This window comes from Phoxinus phoxinus, assembly GCF_949152265.1.
Source record: "Phoxinus phoxinus genome assembly, chromosome: 20".
Lineage (NCBI taxonomy): Eukaryota > Metazoa > Chordata > Actinopteri > Cypriniformes > Leuciscidae > Phoxinus > Phoxinus phoxinus.
In genome coordinates this window covers 8,324,998-8,342,559 of record NC_136895.1, presented here as the reverse complement: position 1 = coordinate 8,342,559, position 17,562 = coordinate 8,324,998, and the positions used below count along the sequence as shown (strand labels likewise).

Genomic DNA, 17,562 nt, shown 5'->3' with positions numbered 1-17,562 from the left:
TCCAGCAAAACTCCGAACACTTCTTCCTTTTTTAAGAATGACTTAAGTGTCGTTCTTTGCTCTTTTCTTAAAGAAAAACTTAACTCCAAGTCCTCCAGAGTCGCGGCCGAAGCCGATTCGAAAGACCGCTGTTCTCCATCCGCAGCCGCCATTCTTTGTTTTTTTAAGTGGCAGCCGTCGCAACTCTGTCGTCGTATAGTAAGCCCGCCCCCGCCTACTCTATACACGACGTGATTGGCCTGACCCAATTTAGGTTTTTGCAGCAGAAGGTCTATGGAGAGTTGCTAGACTTCCCTGGCTGCAAAATACATTTTGCTGCCGCTAGGGTGCGTCTAGATTTCTAGGCTAGTAAAATTTGGGTTCTGAAGCAAAACCTGGTAAGTAACCACAGGTTTAAAGGATGTGTGCTGTTAATGCAAAACTTTAAAACCAATATATATTCTAGTAGCTAAACTGCAGGGCTGACACTCCTATGATTAACCTTGCATCAGACTCTAGCATCTCTAGGCTATTTCCTAAGTGCTCGTCACATCGGAGCGCTTGGGCTATTCTGGACGAGACGGGCTGCCAGCTAGATTTAACCACGAGTTACCTGACTGGTGAACGAGTGGCTATTGCACTGCACAGCTATGGGGGTGTTTTAGCCTGTGATGGCTTCATAGCAATAATTCAAGTAAAGATGGCATATTAATGTAACCCTCAGGTTCTGTTGGGGCTTTGAAAGGCCTCAATCACTGTTCGACTTCTCCTAAATTTGTATGGATGGATTATAAACAAGGTTCAAGGTTCATGATGCATGCTTTTATCCGGTGCAAAACATTGGTAGTGTTTCCTAAGGCAAGACTTAATATTACAATTACGCATACTTAGGGTTGATGATATGAGCAACTGTCTAGCTACACCCTAGCATATATAGCAATTGACTTTAAGTTATTAAATCACATTTAATCATGTAAAAGTGCAATCCTTTTTGACTGCAAACACCTTTCTAAAACATGCATGTCAACTTTGGAAAAGCTTCAGTAATATATTTTTGTGATCAATATATATTAGTGTTATATATATATATATATATATATATATATATATATATATATATGTGTGTGTCTATGTATGTATGTATGTATGTATGTATATATATATAGTAGTTATTAATTATTTAAATTAGATTAGAGTTGTCTACCGGTACGGCATCTAACTGAAATAAAATAAGTTAAAGTTGAAGTTTGAAAAAAAATAAAAAATAAAAATAATAATAATAATTAAAGCTAAGTGGAAATATAGAAAATGCAATTAAACATGACAAAAGCACAAAGCAAAATGACAAAACTTTTACTAAAGTTAAAATGAAAACTGAAAATATCAAAGTAAAATCTAATTTGCCCATTGTACTCAAGCGCTTATCGGATTTGTCTGTGATTGGCTACACAAGGGTGTTTACGATTCTGCTCAACCGCACTCACAATTTAAAAGATTTCAGATACCAATTGGTTCCGAAGTCGGTACTTTTTATCTTTAAATTAGATTTTACTTTTATATTTTTAATTTTAATTTTGAGGTCTAGTCATTTTGTTTTGTGCTTTTGTCATGTTAATTTCATTTTCTGTATTTCCACTTAGCTTTAATTTAATTATTTATTTTTTTACAATTTTAGGTGTGTGTGTGTGTGTGCGTGCGTGCGTGTGTGTGTGTGTGTGCGTGTGTGTGTGTTATTTTTATTTTATTGTTTTGCCCCCAAATACCAGACAATATTAACAGAACATGAGGGTTAAACTCTGGGATATAAATAAATACTTTAAAAAGTGGTAGGTACACAGTATAAACCTTCAGCTTGGCTCATGAATATTGAAAAGGTGATGTAACTTTCGCCCAGTAGGCCTATAACTGATTTGCTGAAAGGCAGTTCAGTGGGAGTTAGCTATAGGAGGATTACCGCTTATCGCTTGTACATTCGTTCAGTTTACTGCTGATGCAACTGGTTGGCAGGAGCTACATGGTCTTGAAGTCACCGACTGCTTCCCGTGACTAACGGCATTTTTTTTTTTTTTGCCATTGCAAAATGGCCAAGATAAAAAGAAACTCTCAAAATATATGTTTTTAGATGCTTGCCGACACCCCTAGTTAAATCGCAGCTTGTTTTGTCTAGGCGGCATGTTTAGTCTTCTGTGTGGCACAAATAAAAAACATGACACTTTCAGAACATCAGGTTCTGTATACCAACACTCATCAGATCAAAGACACCCATCTGAATAGCTTCCAGCTTCACGTCTGTTCACAAAGACAACATCGTTTCACTTCAAAAAAGGGAAGGTAAGCGAGAAGCATGGCGTTGTGAATTTCCTCGCGAGCACCTGTTCCTGCGAGGGGTGCCTGTGGTGAGACGAACTCCCTGCTTTACTACAGCTTGTGGCAACACTACATTCAATTGTTTTCACAGGTCTTTTTCGAAGAGCACGCTAAAGCTGTAAGTGTGATGCTTTCCCTGATGAGTGCCTTTCAAATTGTTCCATCAGTGCTGTGAAATGCAGGGGCAATTGCTCGACCCGCCGAAGCACCGCTCGACACACTTATCAGCAAATGGCAAACAGCGCGAGCAGAGAGATGCTATCATAACACTGTGGATACCTGGAAAATGCATTGCACTGTGTGACATGACTTTGATTTGCAGAGTTGCATCGCGCGGATTAACTGGCGGGCGGAGTGAAGATGTAAATATGGAATTATCAGGGATAGCATTTTTCCGCGACGGAAAACCACTTGTTTAAACACAAGGGAAGGTGGGAATGGTTGAGAGTTTTTTTTTTTTTTTTTTCTGCAGAAAACATTTTTATTACAGCATTTTTGTTCAAACACATTCTTTCAACATTTAGTCACATTCTCTCTCTCAAAAATACAAATGACACTAGTGTTATTTTAGTATTATTTATTTTGAAAAATAATTCAAAAATGGGTTATCGTTAACTAAAACTAAAACCATTGAAATTTAATTAAATATAAAACTTAATTTATTTCACCTAATATCACCTTTATTTCAAAGCAACATTTCTCATTTTCATTTAGTAAGATGAAGTACTAAAATAACTAAAAAAATAAACTAAAACTAACAAACTATACAGACATTTTTTAACGACCAAACCTTCAATTAAATTGAAAATATAAAGCTAAAAAATATATATCAACATATTAATGCAAATATAATACCATGAGCTAAAAAAAAAGATATATATAAATAATTTTTTATACAGTTGTAATATACAGTTTTTTATATATATATATATATATATATATAAATATATATAAAAGAAAAAAATATATATAAAAGAAAAAAACAAATATATATATATATATATATATATATATATATATATATATACTGTATATATATATCAAACTTGTATGTAAATTACTTAAACATTCAAGTTTAAAATAATATATATATAAATATATATATATATATATATATATATATTATAACAACACTGTAAAAAAGTTGTTGCCTTATTTTTTAAGAACAACAAACTTGTATGTTTAAGTCATTTCAACTTAAGTTACATTAAACTGACTTAAAGATGAGTCGAATTTTGTATAACTTACTAAAAAAAAGTTAAAAATTGCTTAACTTATTTAGATGGGTTAAAGCAATGTAAAACCATATGTCATAACTTATTGATCATATTATTGTACAGCGTAAAATAAGTGTTTTGTCAAACGATAGCTTGGTGTGAAAAGAAAACTATATTCTCTTATAGTCTCATACACATTTGAGTTAAAATAAGTGTGAGCATAAGTGTGCTTGATGTCAATGCCACTAAGAAACAGATTTTGAAATATTGGGGTGAGTAAAAGTTGACAGTTTTCATTTTTTGGGTGAATTATTATTTTAATGCAAACACGTTGAACAACAGGAAGCTTCCTGTCATGGAGAGTCCAACACCTCAAGGCATTTTTCTCCATAGAGGATTCATCTCTCCACACATGCCTCTTGCATCCACAGTGCTCTTTATATCATTAGTTTGTCCGCCACAAAATATAACACCGTAGGGCTTTCATATATTAATCTGGCACTGGGATCAACCCCATGGCAGGGCTGGATAGGAAAGCTTGCCAGCTGGGTCAGTCTGTGTCCAGGCCTCTGGCTGGGTTCACAATCCCCAGTGAACAAAACCAATCCAGACTCTGTTCCGTCTCCACGCGCACCAGGCGCCATCGCTATCAAACGTGACACAGTTTCGAAGACACCGGGGAGATGATTTTCTATTATTAGAGCGATGTTCCTTCCATCCATTCAACCTGACATTACTCTGAACAGGAATACATCGCAAGCACCAAAGAAGTTTGCTTGTGCAATCCAATAAAAATAGGGTGTTTCTTCAACTTTGGGTTCTTTTGGCCTTGTGGAATGATTTTACATTTTCCACGCTCTTATTAGTTAGCTTAGTTTGATCTAAAAATGTCCAACTGTGTGTATACACGTGTACATTTGCCTAAGGGAACATCTTCATGGAAGAAATACAGTCATTTCAATAGGAAACGGTGCAATTGGGAATTTCGAATGAATGTGAAAGATGTTCCCATGCAGATTTGTCACCTGGAATTTTATGCTAAATTTGGTTACACTTTATTTGACAGTGTCCTTGTTACATGTACTTACAATAGTAATAACAGTAAATTATGCATGATTACATGTACAACTAACCCTCAACCTAATCCTGGCCTAACCCTATAGTAAGTGCATGTTGTAAATTATTATTACCCAGTACTTAAATATATAATTACACTGTAGCAATGACACCTTCAAATAAAGTAACCCAAAACTTGCTACTGTAACCATACCTAAACTCCTGAGTACATAAAAGTGCCCGTAGTCTAAGAATCACCCATATATATATATATATATATATATATATATATATATATATACATATATATATATATATATATATATATATATATATATATACTTAAGAATGTTGCTAAAATTGCAGCTTGCCGCTCACCTTGGTAAAGTATTATGCAAATTAAAAAAAAACTGTGTTTGGGACAATGTTGATTGTCGTGGAAATATCACCACAACTCGTAATTTGTCTAAATATGTATCACACTATAAACATTTAAATAGTTTATCATTGTTTCATTTATGATTGTTTTGTTAATAGTTTATGATGTATTTTCATATTTAACATATAAAATCTGGGCCTGATGCCAGGGTAAAACTAGAAAATCTACAATAAAAGCTAAATAAATTACGAAGACATTACACAAAGTTTACAAGGCACGATCAATGGAATTGATTATACTAGCTTCCAAAAGTTTGGGATCCATAATATTTTTATTCATATATTTATGTATTTGTTTATATATTCCCTTTATTTAGAAAGGACACATTAATTTGAAAAGTGACAGTAAATACATTTATAAAGTTGCAAAAGATTAAAATTTCAAATCTAAGCTTTTTTATGTCATATATTCATCAATGAATCCTGAAGAAAAAAAATGCATCACAGGTTCCTCCAAAATATTAAGCAGCACAACTGTCTTCAACATTGATAATAATCATAAATGTTTCTTGAGCATCAAATCATCATATTATAATAATTTCTGAAGGATCATGTGACACTGAAGACTGGAGTAATGATGCTGAAAATTCAGCTTTGACCACAGGAAAAAAAAGCACAATACTACTGTTCTCTCTCTCTCTCTCTCTCTCTCTCTCTCTCTCTCTCTCTCTCTCTCTCTCTCTCTCTCTCTCTCTCTCTCTCTCTCTCTCTCTCTCTCTCTGTGTGTTTGTGTGTGTGTGTGTTATATATATTTATATATATATTTAAATATATATAATTTTTTTTTAATAGATGGACCTTTTGTGCGCATAAGAAACTTCTTTCAAAAAACATTCAAATATCTTACCCACCTCAAACTTTTGAATGGAAGTGTTTAACATAAACAGGAGGGAAAAATCTTAATTGAAGTCTTAAAGTCTTAGGCCGGTGACACACTGGATGCGCGGCGTAAGCGTCTCAGCTGCGTGGCGTGTCCGTTTTGATTTCGGCTCCCATGTTAACAGGTCAGAGCTTGCACACTGCTTGCGTGACGCGTGCATGCTAGAAATAGAACCGACGCCTATTTTTCACGCGACACGCAAGCGTGTTGGAAGCGTTTCCATGCAAAATATAATAGTAAAATATGTTTATGTCATTTTGTACACAAATACATATTAATTAAAGACATTTTGATGTTTGAAAGTCTATAGGTTGACATAAATTCAGATATAAATGTAATTTAAAAAACAAAAAAATAAATAATTATCGATTTTCAAATATTGCATTTTGCCGTCAATACTGTTGACGGTGTCCTTTATCAGTAGGCTTTATATGTATGTATGCTTAACATGAAGTAGCCTATAGCCTTCCACAAACAACTCTCCCCATATGTGAACAAGGGTGATCCAAATCACGCGACTTGACACTTTCAAGTAGGCTACACTTCGAGTTTGCAACGATGGACGACGGCAGGTTAATTGAAGAGGTGGAGAAACTCTGTCACCTACTCTGTCCCTCTGTCACCTACAGCAGCAGCAGCGCGCCAGCACCGCGTCAGGCACGGTTCTGGTGTGTAAAGACAGAGAAAACGCGACGCAGCTGACACGCAACAGAAACGCCACGCTCACGCCACGCATCCAGTGTGTCACCGGCCTTATTGAAAATCAACACATACTGTAATCTGCCTGTAGATGATGAACCACCTCTAAATGTTCAGCGCAAAGTCTCTAAGTGTCAAGACGTTTTGACACCTAAAGAATAAGAGTTAGCACCCCATCACCAGAATCCACACGAAGCCAGTATACTGGTCTATGTCACACAACAATGAGAGATGTTGGTGTTCCCTGGATATCATTAGCATTATCCCCCCCCACACCAAAAAAAACATCAATCACGCTGCAATCTTACCAGTAACAGTGGCTCTTTTTGGCAGGATGGTGACAGCGCCAACGGCGGCATCCTCGAGGCCTTGAATAGGGCTGTTCTTGGCTCCCCAACTATCCGACCCAATCCACAGGAAATGGCCCACTTGATCCGCTCTTTTACTGGCGTTAAGGATCCCCCTGCGAACATTCCCACACATGGAACCATTACCCTGACATTGAGGCCCTCTGTGACTCTTCAAGAGACCAGGAGAGCAATTGCAATGGCATCCAGATTGAATCGTTATCGAGAATGAAATACAAAATAGCAATTTTGAATCGGCTTGGCTGATTGATGACATGTTGATGTCATTAATCAATACCCCTAGCGCCTGAGCTTATCCAGCAAACAAGATATAAACCCCTGAAGTGCACCCTTGAGTTTTATCTAAGTAATAGCTTTCAGGCCAGCGGAGTATTGACTTCTTGCCATCAACAACTTTTACATTGTTATTTTTGGAGCTCAAAAGGGAGCGATTAATTGTTTGAAAATGGAATTTATTGTAGCTCTATCTTGCAATTCCCACTTCCTCTTCCTCGGCAGGCAACGCTGTCAACAGCTTACCGAATATCTTCGTCGTAAGCAAAAATAATGACCGCCCGGGCATGACGCGTCTCCAGCAGCTGTCGGATAATCTTGTCAAAATCAGCCTGCTTGTGGTCATGAGGGATCTTCAGGGACTGAGCGATGCAGATTCCACCTAGAGAAAGAGAAGAAAGAGGCGCATGAGTGAAGCCAGCGATGCATTCAAATATGGACGTACATTCCCCTAACGTTACATGGTTTCCATTCGGTTATTTTCTGGTGCCAAATTTCAACATTCCATGAATGGTCTCTGTTGGTTCCTATTTGGAACCAAAATGAAGCTTCCTAGAATGTTGAAGGCTTTGTTGTGACAAGCTAAAGAGAATCAATCAATCAATCAATCATCTTGTATTTACGTATATAGCACAATAAAAACAACAGTAGTTGGCCATTGTGCCGTACAACAGGATAAATATCGAAAAGCCAAGACAGAGAAAACAATGCAAAAAACAAATGATAAAGGGAGTTTACATCAGAAACACCAATTTGAAAATTGATTGAAGATAGATTGTTTATATACAGACTGTTTCAATGTAAAAAAGAAGAAAAAAGTTGCTGCCTTAATTTTAAGTACAATCAACTTGGATTGTTAAGTTATCTCAACTTAATTTACATTAAACTGAATTTAACAAATTAGTTGAATCTTCTATAACTTAAAACAATAAATGTATTAACTTATTTTGATGAGTTAAAGCAATGTAAAAATATATGTTGCCATAACTTATTGATCATATTATTTTTACAGTGCATGATTATTTTTACGTTTTGATTTGATATCCATAAATGAACCTTCCAAAAGTGTTGAAGGGAGGTTTTTTTGTGTAAACCTAAAGAGAACAGACACAGAATGTTCGTCAAGGTTGTAGGTTTTATTTTTCTAATAATCTAACCTTCCCAGAACAATGTATACAAAAATTTAGTGCTGAGCAACGATTAATCGCGATGAATCGCATCTAAAATAAAAGTTTGTGTTTACATAATATGTCAAATTATATTAGTAGATTATATTAGTAAATTATTAGTAGTATATATTTAAGAAAAATTTGTTATTTATATAAAAACATATTTGTATTTATATATAATATAAATTATGTATAAATATACAGTACATGCAAATATGTGTGTGTGTGTGTGTGTTTATACAGTATATACATTCATATATATACATATTATATATACAGTATATATACACAAAATAATTATACACATTATGAAAACACAAACTTTTATTTTGGATGCGATTAATCGTGATTAATCGTTGCCCAGCACTAATAAAATTGCATCCATATCTATTTAACAGCCCTGAAATAGCAGACTTTCTTATCTGGGAGTTTGCAATGAACGACACAGGGGAAAGATCTTGGACAGCACTGCTATGGAAAAGTATTAGGATATGTCAAAATCCATCAACAGTTCCGCAGGTTTTGAATCGGATAGAAATGGAATATGTCACTCTCTTATATCAACCCATTTCCAAGACATTTTCCCCATTTAATATATAATTATTCTACGTGATAGACAGGATCACTCTGCTTAGGAACAACAAAACTCAAAGCTTCTTGGCAGAGATGTAAGTGAAAGTGAAATACAGCTTCCTCTTTTTTATATGCAGGTTGATGACGAGTCCAAATCTCCCTGGTGATTTATTAGATGGCCGACATCAATATCTGGGTCCGTTCCCGTTGCCCCGGAGTGGCACTTTTATGAGCTTGGCATCAGAACATTGGAAATGCGATAAAAAGGGACAGACAAACGATGTAAACCCCATCGCCAGTCGCTTCAAAACACTGGCTTTTCTGGAAAGAGAGGCACCACACTTGGCATCACTCCACGTTTGTCCCGATCAAATCCCACAGCAGCGCTCTTCTGTTCCCGTTCATCGCAGTGTACTTAGCCTTGGGGATTTTTTTCCCATTATCTGGAATATTCATTGGGGAACCTCACACTGTTCTGCCATTCTAAGATAGATGAATGCCACGCAGCAGAATGAATGCCAGGATACCGGATGTTTATCGCATGTTTCATGAATGCAAGAACACTTTCACAAATGCTAATGCGGTCTAGACGGGTCATCCAAAATACATGATGACAAAGTTCAATTGCCACTTGGTGTGTGTGAATCATGGAAAAGGAATAAATGACAGACAGATTCACTAGCACATGCATGAATCCATTTAACCGACTAAACGAAGCAGCTCAAATGAGTCATTTGTTCACGAATCAGATTGTATTGCTCCTCTTCCCACTGTTTTAACTGCAATCTTCCAGCTCCGGTACAATATGATTTCTTTATCATAAAATATGGCTGGCTTTTTATCTTTTTTTTTTGTAAATCAGTGCGTGTGAATCATGAAAAAGGATAATGACGATTCAGAATGCAGATTCAGTGACTGATTCGTTAGAATGATTCAAACTGACTAACTTGAGAGTACATGAATCAATTTGACCGAAGCAGCTCATAGGAGTCATTTGTTCATGAATCAGACTCTACTGCTCTTCTTCACGCCGTTTTAACTCATTACATTACCTTAATTCAGATTTCTAAAATGTATAAAATATGATTTACTTATCTTTGTTTTGCGAATCAATTTGTGCGAATCATGGAAAAGTATAATGACCCTGACAGATTCAGTGACTGATTCGTTAGAGTGATTCAAACTGACTTTTTTTTTACCTGTTAAAAGAATCAGCTCGTATGAGTCATTTGTTCATGAATCAGACTCTACTGGTCTTGTCGTAAACTGGTTTGTGTGAATCATGAAAAAGAACAATGACATTGACATGTAGTGAATGATTCGTTAGATTCAAACTTACTAACTTGAGAATATATGAATACCTTTTACCGGCTAATTATAAGAAGCAGCTAATATGAGTCATTTATCAAATGTCTGAGGAACGCTTCCATGACTCAAAATGTTAGCTTGAGGTGCTCTTTGGATGGGATAATCATATGTGGAAAAGATTCAGGAAACTCCAAGGCACTCTCTTTAGAAAGGTTAAAAAGCCTTTATTTTTATGGCTTGGTCATTCGGCATACAAGCCTTCGTCAGGGAGTCAACCTGACTGACTCCCTGACGAAGGCTTGTGTGCCGAAACGCGTCAGAGTTTTTTAAAGGTTTAAAATGACCAAGCCATAAAAATAAAGGCTTTTTAACCTGTCTAAAGAGAGTGCCTTGGAGTTTCCTGCATCTTTTCCACTTATGAGTCATTTGTTCGTGAATCAGACTTCACTGGTCTTGCAGTATGTTTCTTTTGAATCAGCATTTTATAACATTCATTCAGACGGCAAACTTAAAACTCAAATATGATTTTTTTTTGTGTGTGTGATAAAACATCTTTGTTTCATACATCATATTGTGTGAATAATGAAAAAGAATAATGGCCGACAGATTCAGTGACTGATTCGTTCGAATGATTCAAACTAACTTAGTAGTAAATTACTCTTTTTGATCTTAACTCATTAAAAGAAACAACTCTTATGCGTCATTTGTTCATGAATCAGACTACTGGTCTTGCGGTATGATTATTTTTCAGCCTACGAACACATTTTATTTTATTATGATTATCCCGCCATTTTTACATTCCATTAATTCAGACCAAAGGCTTAAAGCTGATAAAATATGACTTCCTTATTATAATATATGATTTCTTTATCTTTGTTTTGCAAATCAATTGTGTGAAACATAAAAAAGAATAATGGCACTGACAGATTCAGTGACTGATTCGTTAATTTGATTCGAACAAACTAACTCAGGATTCTTTTTGACCAATTTGCACGTTCAAACAAATCAATACAACTAACAAATTCAATGTCAGATAAGAAATGGATAGAAATGTGTTATCTTACACTGAAGTACACACTGACATGACCGAAACGGACTTGCTACGAGTGTTAGATTGAAAACATAATGGTGTGATGGATATGTCATTTCCTGCCGTACTGTACCACATCAGATTAACCCGCTACACCTTGAAAGGAAGTCCGAAATCCGAACCTTTCCGGCCTTTCGAGTTGAGTTAATGCGGTTTAATTGATCTGTCAACTAATGTTAACTGACCAATTAGGATCTTCGGAAGCGTGTCACCGAGTGGCAAGACTGGCAGTAAATTGACACGGACAGGCCCTGCAGACACCAATTATAATTAAATCCCTCTTAACCATGGGTTTCAATCCCAACACGTCTTGGAAAATGCACAATGCATGCTGACAATGTATGCAGTATGAATCACCAAAGCGGATACAGCCTGTGTTTTCCCTATACAGCATGCCGTGAAATCCTTGAAATGTAATCCAGCCATTGTGTATGGGCCTCTCTCTTTGTCTATTCTCCAACACCGGCGTTCTTCTAAGTCGAGATATTTTTAAGTGTGTTGGTATGTCATCATTGTTAAACCTCTGCATATCCCCGTCACTAATTTCAGCCCTATAACATACAGTATCCCTCTGGGCAGTTTAAAAAATGAAATTCCAGTCACTCCAATGCAAACTTTAATTAACCTTGAAATGAAATACCTTTACGTCTTTTCCACCCGGACACATTTACATTTGTATAGCGATTTACTGTCCTGTACATTCAAGCTGTACATTTTATCAGTGTTTGCAAGCCTGTGACCCTGGCAATGCAGATGTGCTGTTCTGTGATGAAGTTGATGGAAAATACGGCAGAATTATGAGCAGTGGATTTAAACTCGGCGGAATGTGTTCAACGGGACTGCGGTTGTAAAATAGCTGAAATATACACACCTGTGAGAGACTACCAATTAAATGATCTCTAAAAATATAAATTCTAATATGATTTCATAATTATTTGTAATTATTATTAAAACATAACAATAATACAAGCACTGTAAAAAAATTGTTAGTTTAACTTAAAAAAGCAAGTTACTTTGTTGCCTTAAAATTTTGAGTTTGTTATAATACAATTTTTGAGTTAATACAATGAAGAAGAATGGTTTAATTAACAGAAACTCAAAATAGTATGTTATCTTCACACATTGGTTATCGAAGTTGATTTGACAAAAGATACAAAGTTGTGATAACAAATCATGAAAATACAGTTTTACAGTGTGTAAGCCAATAAAAGTTGTAGTTGTTGTTATAATTATTAAATGTCATTGTGTATTGAATATCGGTACCTTGTATACTGCCGTTGTATTATAAAGCAACAAGCACAGTGATTTTGTCTTAATTAAGGGGCCGTTTACACGACACCATTTAAAAAAAAAAGTGTTTTATGCATTTTGGCCATTCATTTACACGACAACTGAAAACGCAAACTTTTAAAAACCGGTATTAAAGTTCAAGACGTTTTTCAAAACAAGTCGTTTTCAAAACGATAGCGTTATCGTCTTCGCGTGAACTACAAAAACATGAATTTGTGAAAACAGTGACGTCATGCGCATGCGTATTACGTGTTCAGTCTATAGACGCGTAGTGTTTCTTTACAAAGTGACAGCCACCTACTGGCCTGGCATGAATAATACAGCGATTTTTAGTCGTTTTATGTGAACGGGGTTTGTTTTGACAATGCCGTCGTCTGTACGTGAAAAACGGAAGGGAAGAACTTTTCTATTCTTAGTACAAAGTTGCCGTGTAGACGTGCCCAGAAAGGTTAGGCACTTCTAGTCATGACCAAGAACCTGCCTTGGCAAAATCACTGTAAATTGTTTTGTCAGTTAATTAAAAAAATGTCACATCTATAATGGTTATTCATTTAATTTTACTGAATAAACCAATAGCTACAATGGGTTACACGTACAATATTAATTTTAAGGGTCAGCTCAGGTAAGAGTTTTTACGGTGCATGTTCTCAGCTGGAAGCTCGCCTCAAATTTAAGTGGCGCTGACAGTACAAGCTCAAAGGAGATAAAAGTGAGCAGACCCGGTAAAGTAAAACCAGGTTTAGTAGGAGGACTCTGACATTTCTCCAGGCCAATACTGTTATTCACATCCATAAAGCCGGATGTCACTCCTAAGTTCCGGAGACGATGTCTAACAGACTATAGTGGCTTGACCTGGATCTAATTCCTAATCTTGTACCGTCAGAAATGACCACCGTAATCCAGGGCAAACCTCAAGGCGCAAGGATTTTCTCAAAGGAGACCTTTTTCGGTCTTAGTTTCCTTGAAGTACTGATGAGATTTTTGTACATATAACAAATAGACATAACAAGCGTACAAATCAAATACCAACTACAATACAATGTATATGTCGCACTGTACAGCCCTGCAATAGGCTACATAATTTAATTTGTTATTTTTTTGTTTCATAAATCATTGTAATCACTTATAAATCCACTGAGATATATTCACTGGAGTAAAAAAGTGTGACAGTTGCCCCACTCTATCCTATTTTAAAAATGTAAATATGTGTAATTCTGAATCATTTATCTAATGTATATTTACAGACACGGGACAAAGACTCTTGGGAATTGCAACTTGTTTATATCAGACAAAATGGAGTGACCTACAAATGTTTGATTTTTGACTTTCCAATGTTTCTTTCCGAGCATAAATGTAAGACGAATGTGTTTATATCAACATATTTCCTGATTCGTTACAAACCAACACTAAACCCTAAATGGTGCCCGTGGTCGCTGGAAGAGGGTGAACAGAACACCATTTTGATGAACAGCCTCTGGTAATTGGCTCTTCGGAGACTTGTTGACGCCTCGTCTTTTCATCACGGTGCTTCAACAGCCATCAGAGACACTCAGCGAAGTAAATGTTTGAGATTCAAGACACTTCCCGTCATTAGGGGGTAATTTGTGCTGCATGAATGTGGAGAGGTCTGTTTAAACGAAACACGAAAATGAGGATTTCATTCAACATGCAATCAGACGCTCGGAAGCAGGTGGAGATCGCAACGGAGATGGTGTGCACCGCAAAAAACGGATTTCCTTACCAAGTATTTTTTACAGTATTTTCCAGTACAAATATCTAAACATTCTTAAATCAAGATACTTGATGAGCAAAATGACTTAAATTTTGGGGAAAACAAGATATCTCCCAATAGGGTAAAAGCACCAACACATAATTTTGATCTTAAAGGAATAGTTTACCCAAAAATGAAAATTAACCCATAATTTACTCACCCTCAAGCCATGCTACAGTAGGTGTAGATCACTTTCTTCTTTCAGCCAAACACAACCAGAGTTATATTAAATAATATTCCGGCTCTTCCAAGCTTTATAATGGCATTGAATAGAGCCTTAAGATTTTGAAGCCCAAAAAGCGCATCCATCCATCATAAAGGTGATCAAGACGACTTCAGTGATGGGTTTTGGTAAGAAAAATATACATATTTATAATTTTATTAACTATAATCACAGGCTTTTGGTAACAACTGTACACGAGTCTTAGATGAGAGTAGACGTATCTCGCGAAAACCACATAACTCTCTTGTGAAGCCAGTGATTATAGTTTATAAAGTTATAAATATGGATATTTTTCTTACACAATCGCATGGTTTCACTTCAGAAGGCTTTTATTAACCCCCTGGAGTAGTATGGATCACTTTTATGATGGATGGATGAGCTTTTTTGAAATTTATAATATAACTCTGAATGTGTTTGGCTAAAGAAGAACGTCATTCACACCTAGGATGGCTCGAGGGTGAGTAAATTATGGGAAATTGAGTGATTATTTTCTCAAGTGAATGTAACTTGATTTGAAAAACAAGACAAAACTGAGTAAGAAAATGTTTTGCCAAATGTAAAATAATTGATGTCTAAACAATGAAAGTCAATGGAGTCCAATGTCCAACAGGTCCCTATTGACCTTGACTGCATGGGCAAAAACAATCATCAAAATATATTTTATGTTTTGCAGAAGAAAAAAGTTTTTACAAAGTACATTTGAGGAACAACATGAGTAAATTATGAGATTTTTCATTTTTTTGGTGAACGATCCCCTTAAGCTTATTGCATTGGATCAATGAGCAAGTGTTTGTGTAATGCATCTGTGAGGAACACACTCCAACATATAAGCGCCATATAGTAGGAGATGGACTACTGACAGAGCTAATAAGCAGATCTGTGTGATGGTAGCGAATTGAGGAGATTAAGCCCCAAAAATTAGAGTTAATCTGCTTGGTGAATGAGGCTGGCGAGCGAGCCGACTGGATTTCACTTACACACATTGATCTTGCTCTAATCCCTCAAAAAAGCCCATTTCCCACTGATTGTATCACTGCAGCCCAGTCCACACTGACATTTCAGTTTGTTCATGGTTGTGTTATGGTGTGCCTTGATCCAATTAATCTCAGTTTATGGGTAGTTTCTACTCAGACACACTTAAACATTGCTTAGTGTTTGTATGTATATATATATATATATATATATATATTCAAACCAAAAATTATTCAGACACCATATATATATTTTTATATTTTACTACTAGTGGGGGCAGTATTTCATGTAAATTAGGATTGCAAGGTGTCTGAATTTTTGGGGGTTTGACTGTATATATATCAGCTTGATTGAACCCCTTTAAATGATGAGTAGGCACTGCTATAAAGTTCTCTCTATCTAATTCTAAAAAAGTTGTTCTCTAGTGAACGGTCAATGCTCCATCAATACAAATATTCAATGGCAGCCGTTTGCGCGATTTTAGTAAAAGAGTGTGTGGGTTTTGGCTTCTACTCAGTTTTGAGGATATTAGACACCAGTCTCATAAAGAACTCTAGTTATTGCCCATCTTGGCACTTCAAGGATGAACGGCAAATATCTATCAGTATCATGAATGACAAAATATTGATCTAGGCAATCATTTTTAGGTTAATTCATGTCTATTCCCTGGCCAGAGCAATGGCCTGAAATATGACTTCATTCCAGGACCGCTAAATCTAAAAATTACACATGGAGTGTCAGAACTTACAAGGTCAACCTTGAGATCCGGGCTAAACTCTGGCAAGCTTGAGTGATCCGGCTGCAGTAGCTAAATCGCAACTTCAAGGTTGTAATTAAAATCGCAGGGCAATTCTACGTGCCACTCAGCGAGCCTCTCTATCATACAGCTTTACAAAAAAACTCAATATCCGCGGTGTGAGCCGGCGCGAATCCAATAAGATGCCCCTACAGTTACTCATTTGTGTATATTGGTAAGATGGCGTAACCAATCAAGATATCACATCGTCTTAAATGGCCTTGCGTTGCGTGTTATGTTGATTTGTGGCTTCGAGGGAAAGTTGTTTGCAAGGGCCAGCAATTAATCTCTATTGAATATGTAACAAAGGCGAACCATTGCGAGGCTGCGGGCAGAGAAACTAAGATCTTTCATCATCCTCTTGTCTCCCATCTTAAGAGGGTGAAGCTCCGGTATCTTCATCACTACAGGCACAAATTATCCACTTCAATTCTAGTCTCAAAACTTTGTGACGCACAAAGCCCAGCATCTCTTCGACTTTCTCCAATAATACACAGTCTAGACTGTCCATTCACCATTGCTGACCTAGAAAAGAGTCGAGCAAAATGTGCTGTGCCTCAACAAAGGCAATTTGTTACGACGTAGTCTGTAGACTTTGCGCACTACTTATATTTACACACTGTAACAATGTCAGACAAGATCATCAGGGCAATCTATCTTCGTTTAGGCACCTCGCATCAAGGTGCATGGGGTTGTTTTCTAGAAATGCAGAATAGTGGTAGTGTATGAACAAAAAGGAAAGACCGTATATCTGCGCAATAAAAATAGTGGTTCATCGTCGGCCAATATTGGATTTGTCATTGTGGATACTCATTTTAGTACTTTTAAATTAGCATAACCTTTTGCTGTCTTTACTACTCACTTAAAGAGGAACTTCATCTATTTTTAACCCGCTTAGTATAGGCCTAAAAACCTAACCTAAAAAAAAATCATAATAATCATACATAGACCAAAAAATGTGTAAGAAAAAGTACTTTAAACAGCTCCAGGGCTTTTGTGAAAACTACAGATTATACTTCTGCATTTTTGTATCCTCGCCCACGGACAGTCAGATCGGGAGAGGGTTATTAACAAAACAGTTATTGTAAGTATA

The 17,562-nt window shown here is 36.2% G+C and overlaps 1 protein-coding gene across 4 annotated transcripts in view; it reads right to left on the bottom strand.

Moving 5' to 3' along the window:
* The window catches only part of grm7 (glutamate metabotropic receptor 7), a 237,621-nt gene that overhangs the window by 107,621 nt on the left and 112,438 nt on the right, over window positions 1–17,562 (bottom strand). For all 4 annotated transcript variants that reach the window (XM_079593753.1, XM_079593754.1, XM_079593751.1 and 1 more), the window contains exons 3-4: window positions 7,524–7,659; window positions 6,945–7,099 (exon numbers count right to left, since the gene is read on the bottom strand). In XM_079593753.1, the coding sequence (XP_079449879.1) occupies window positions 6,945–7,099; window positions 7,524–7,659 (291 nt within the window). The remainder of the gene's footprint in view (window positions 1–6,944; window positions 7,100–7,523; window positions 7,660–17,562) is intronic.